This window comes from Mus pahari, chromosome 9, assembly GCF_900095145.1.
Source record: "Mus pahari chromosome 9, PAHARI_EIJ_v1.1, whole genome shotgun sequence".
In the NCBI taxonomy this organism is placed as follows: domain Eukaryota; kingdom Metazoa; phylum Chordata; class Mammalia; order Rodentia; family Muridae; genus Mus; species Mus pahari.
The window spans coordinates 64,936,182-64,941,332 of NC_034598.1; the positions used below are offsets into that span (position 1 = coordinate 64,936,182).

At 39.7% G+C, this 5,151-nt stretch overlaps 1 protein-coding gene across 7 annotated transcripts in view; it reads right to left on the minus strand.

Moving 5' to 3' along the window:
• Positions 1-5,151, minus strand: part of Osbpl8 (oxysterol binding protein like 8) — a 132,261-nt gene that overhangs the window by 39,159 nt on the left and 87,951 nt on the right. For all 7 annotated transcript variants that reach the window (XM_021205463.2, XM_029542199.1, XM_021205460.2 and 4 more), the window contains one exon: positions 4,281-4,351. In XM_021205463.2, coding sequence (XP_021061122.1) covers positions 4,281-4,351 — 71 coding nt within the window. The remainder of the gene's footprint in view (positions 1-4,280; positions 4,352-5,151) is intronic.

The following is a 5,151-nucleotide window of genomic DNA, read 5'->3' on the forward strand; positions in this document are numbered from 1 at the left end:
CACACACACACACACACACACACACACACACACACACACACACACACACACACACTTAACTATTATGGCCTTTCAGACAATGTGACTTTAAAGTTAGTTCTCTCTTAAAATATCCAAATTTTCTACTAACTCACAGGGTTGTTTGGGGGGTTAATTGAGGTAGCACACATAAAGTATTTAACATTATACTTGGTATATGCTATGGTTCAGGTTTCTAATTATATTCTTGATTGCAAATGTAGTCAAAAGCTGCCTTTCAGAATAAGGCCTTATGCATCAAATCTCTTCTGATTTCCTTTAGAAACTATAAAACACTACATTTATTTAAAAAAACAGCAATTAAGAAGTTACTGTGATTACAAAGATACTTTGGGCTGGAAAGGAACTTATTTAGGTAAGCATACTGTTTTTTAAAAACAAGTAGTAATAACTTACAAACTTATAGGTACATACACAGAAGTTGGAGGATTAAGTTACAGGATTTATATTACAGAAAACCCTTATCCTAGCAATAGGATTCCGTTTATCTCACTACAAATTACTCAGACTGGCCATACTTGTCATGAAGAAAATTAAAACTTCATCTTAAAAATGGTTTTGGTGGATGGTGGATGGGCCTTTGAGAGCACTAACTGCTCTTCCAAAGAACCAGTGCTCAATTCCCAGCACCCTCATGGTGGCTCACAACTCTCTGTAACTCCACTTCCTGGGGTCCAAAGCCCTCTTATTGCTCCTTCAGGTACCATACATGTGATGTACAGATATACATGAAGGCAAAACACCTATACGCATAAAAATAAAATGAATTTTAAAATTTAAATTTGTCCCCCCAAATTACTTAAATAAGAATGAGTAAGTTATACATTAAAATATTTAGGAACACTCTTTGACATAGCTTTCTCACCCCCTCACAGCTGACCAAGGGCCTGGTGGGCATCTGAACTAATTCCTAGCTATGAGAACGGAAGAACCATCAACTTGATTTCTCCCCCGTACAATGGGAAAAACACTGACCTCCCAGTGTTGTGGTCCTGATGACCAAGTTTTCAAAATATACTGTATGCCAAGAGCAAAAGTGAGGGGTGCTGCTGTAGTTAGATATTGAGGGTCCCCTCAAAACCCCTGTGTTAAATATGTGGTCCCAGTTCCTGTTTCTTTCGGAGACCGTGGAACCCTTTAAGGTGGAGCTTAGCTGGAAGTGTTTGGATCACTGGGAATGTTGAGTTAAGGGTGTGGTGAGACCCAAGACATTTTGTTTTCACCTTTTCTTTTTCTAGAAAAAATATTTATTCTTTTCAAAAAAAAATATTTAGGAACAAACTAGTTACTATTTCTCTTGAAAAATGGCAGAATGAGTATAATATTACTAATACCAAATAGTTATCATGTTAAGAGTTATTAACTATAGTTTGTGTTCGTTCAGCACATGGTCACAATTAGTCCAGACTGCTCTCCATTTCACTTCTTTGAGTTGTCTGACACAGGAGCCACCAGCCATATACAGTTACTTAGCAGCTGAGGTGTACCTAGTAGAATGAATATCCATTTAATTTTTAAAATCTACACACCAAATAAAACCTGTATACAAGAATGATAGTTGTAACAAGGCCCAATTCTGTTTCAGTTATTAGTGTCCATCAGTCTGCAGAGTTCAGTTTCCTTGCCATTTCCTTATCTCTCAAGGTACGTAGAGATGACATAATAGCTTTATGTTTATATTCATAAAGGCTTCTGCATAGGAATATTGTTAAACCACATTTTCCACAATTCTGGTACTAAGTGCTCAAAAATAAGCCTTAAAAATAATTCTACTGTATTTCTAGCTATGGTTAGGATACATTTTTCGTTGATTTTTAAGTTACAGGTTCTGTACAATAACCAACAGAGCTCAGCACACACTGCACGACAATGCAGCACCTCAGCAAACTACTTATTCTAAGACGAAGGAAGCCAGGAGAAAAGTGCAGAAGGAAGAAGCCATTCTCACTGCACCTTATCTGTCTCCCTGGAACCGGCCACAAACGAATATGTAATTTTAGGCAGAAAGAGTCCAACTCTTAACCACTGAGCCATCTCTCCATCCCCTCTTAATGTTTTTAAGGAGCTAAACCACTGGATGAGATCTCCAGCCCTTTGTTACCCTTTTTGCTCAATCAGACTTATACTCTTCATCAAACTAAAACATACAAATATACAAGTTTCCCTATTTGTTTATTGGGTGGGGTTGTGTATTCATTTCTGAAGGCTCCAACATTATGTGACATTACATTAAATAAATGTGTATATTTTGTCTTGTTGATATGTCTTTCATTATAGGGACTCAGCTATGAACCTTGCAATGAATTAAAAAAAGAAAAGAAATACATTTTCCCACCTATATGACTAAACACTTCCTCATTAAAGAAATACAATGTACTGGGGTTGGAAGATGACTCACTTGGGAAGCATGAGGTCCTGAGTTAGATTCCCAGAACCCACACAAAAAGAGTGTGTGTGTAGCCATGTGTGGTTGTAATTCTAACGCTGAAGAGTGGGGAAGCAGCATCTTTGTGTTCACGGGAACTCACATACTTAGTGAATTCCAGGACAACGAGAGACCCAGTATGTTAGAGAAAAGATGGCTAGTGCCTAAGGAAAATCAATCAAGGTTGTTCTCTGCCCCCGATGAGCCTAAATTGCACACATGTACCTGTACACATATGCCCAATAAATAAATGTCCTGTGAAACTTTCATCCTAAACATATACCTTGGTGTTACAAATATTTGTAAAGTTAACTATATACTATATATAGTATGGACACAGCAGGAATCAAAACATGCTATGTAATCCTTTTCACTATTCCTAAGAGCAGGAGCAAAAATATATGGTAGGATGAACAAGGCCTACTGCTATGGATAGCAGAGTTCACTGGCTTAAGAAATAGGTTTCTGGGGCTGGAGGGCTGGCTCAGTGGTTAACAGCACTGACTGCTCTCCCAGAGGTCCCAAGTTCAAATCCCAGCAACCACATGGTGGCTCACAACCAACTGTAATGGGATCTGAAGACAGCTACAGTGTACTCATACACATAAAATAAATAAATAAATCTTTTTAAAAAAGGAAGAAATAGGATTTCTTTCAACCATTAAGTTGATTCCAAAACCTTTTTTTTTCCCCCAAAAACTTTTAAGAAGCTCTCACCACTGCTACTAAATCTTATCAAAAAAAAAAAAAAAAAGTTGGAAGTCAAATCCCTGGACAAATTTTGAAAATTCATTTAACTTTTATCAATCTATAGAGTGCTACTACATCACTATACTGGTTTTTAAAAAAATACTAACTTAGAATAACCATGTCCTATTTTAATTATAGGATAGTATTGCAAAGATCTTTGTTCACTATCTGTTAAATGTATATGACGTGGAAGTTTTTGGTAGTTTCATGTGATCTAGACTCCTGTGGTGTTTTGCTGAGGCAAACCCATGGGAGGACACATGATGTTTGGAGAGAGTATACATGGGACTTAATGGGCAGTGATGGGGCTCTTGCTCAGCTAGCTTTGCAACAGTTCATTGGTCTCTTATCTTCGCTCTCTGCTTCGTTGAAAGAGGCACACAGGGGCTTCTGGTATCCCCCTTCTCTGGTTACCCCCTCTGACCTGTGTAGATTTGGTGGAGGCTGGCTGTTTTTGCTGGATCATGTCATCTCTGCTGACTCATGGTAGGTATTCTGATACTAATGAGCTGGACTGCTGGTGTCCTAACAAAGGGAGATTGGAATCGCCCCCACAGAACTTCTAAACAGGTCCACACCCCTTTGTCCTATTTACCATCCTTTCTCGCCTACCTTTGGATGGAGGGCTAGGAGTGAGGGGAGGGGAAATTGAAGTATTTGAGAATCCTCATTAAAAGTAGGCTTTAAAAAATTCTAAGCCTACATGTATACATTTTGATGGTCACATAAATAAATTTAAAATACTTCAAAATGTCTTGTTAAAAACATTAAACCTGAAACATCTCTGAGTGGAGCTCTCAGATTTCGGGTTGAGAAGTTCTGCTGCAGCCCACATACCATAGCCAGGATTACTCTGAAGAGAGCAATGGTTGCCAGTCAGTCCATCCCAAGTACTCCACAGCACCTCAGTCAGTCCAAGTATAGACCTTTATACTTTTCATATATACACATGGTTTAAAAATACCAACAAAAAAATTCTATCAACACAGAGAATTTCAGTTCGGTGTCTTCATTTTAAATGTCAGAAAAATGTCCTATCACATACTGAGAACAACAATACGCCTACCTTGCTCTTTGACATTGAAAGTGAAGAGTCATCTTTATTTTGAGAAATGTCTTCTTTTCCTCTTTCAAAACCTTTGGGGGGAAATAGCAATATTCAATTATTACAACTTTGAATACACAGTCATTAATGTTAACGCGCAAACACAAGCCACTCAATTTAGATATGCTTGCTTTTTATTTATACTGAGAGTTCAAACTACTATGGCTTATGCTCATCTCACTGCATTTCATTCAGATTAAGGTGGAGCCTTAGAACGCTCAGTACGAGCATAACTGTCTCCTGAGAGGCTTCATCCAACAGCTGATGGAAACAGATCCAGAGACCCACAGCCAAACACTAGGCAGAGCTCCAGGAGTCTTGTGGGTGAGTGGGGGATGGATTGAGGGAGCCAGAGGGGTGAAGGACACCACAAGAAAACCTACAGAGTCAACTATCCTGGGTTCATGGGGTCTCTCAGAGACTAAACCACTAACCAAAGAGCATTCAGGGGTCGGACCTAGGCCCTTTACACACATGTAGCACATGTGCAGTGTGGTCTCCATGTGGGTCCCTTAACAAGAGGAGCAGGGGCTGACTCTGAGTCTGTTGCCTGCCTTTGGATCCCTTTCCCCTAGCTGGGCTGCCCTGTCTAGACCTCAGTAGAAGATGAGCCTTAGTCCTGTTGTGACTTGATATGCCAAGGTGGGTTGGTAACCATGAGAGGCTTCCCCTTCTCCCAGAAGAATCGAAAGAGTTTATGCGGAAAGAGGGGCTGGAATCCAGATATAAAATGAATAAATTAAGCCGGGCCTGGTGGCGCAGGCCTTTAATCCCAGCACTCGGGAGGCAGAGGCAGGCGGATTTCTGAGTTCGAGGCCAGCCTGGTCTACCA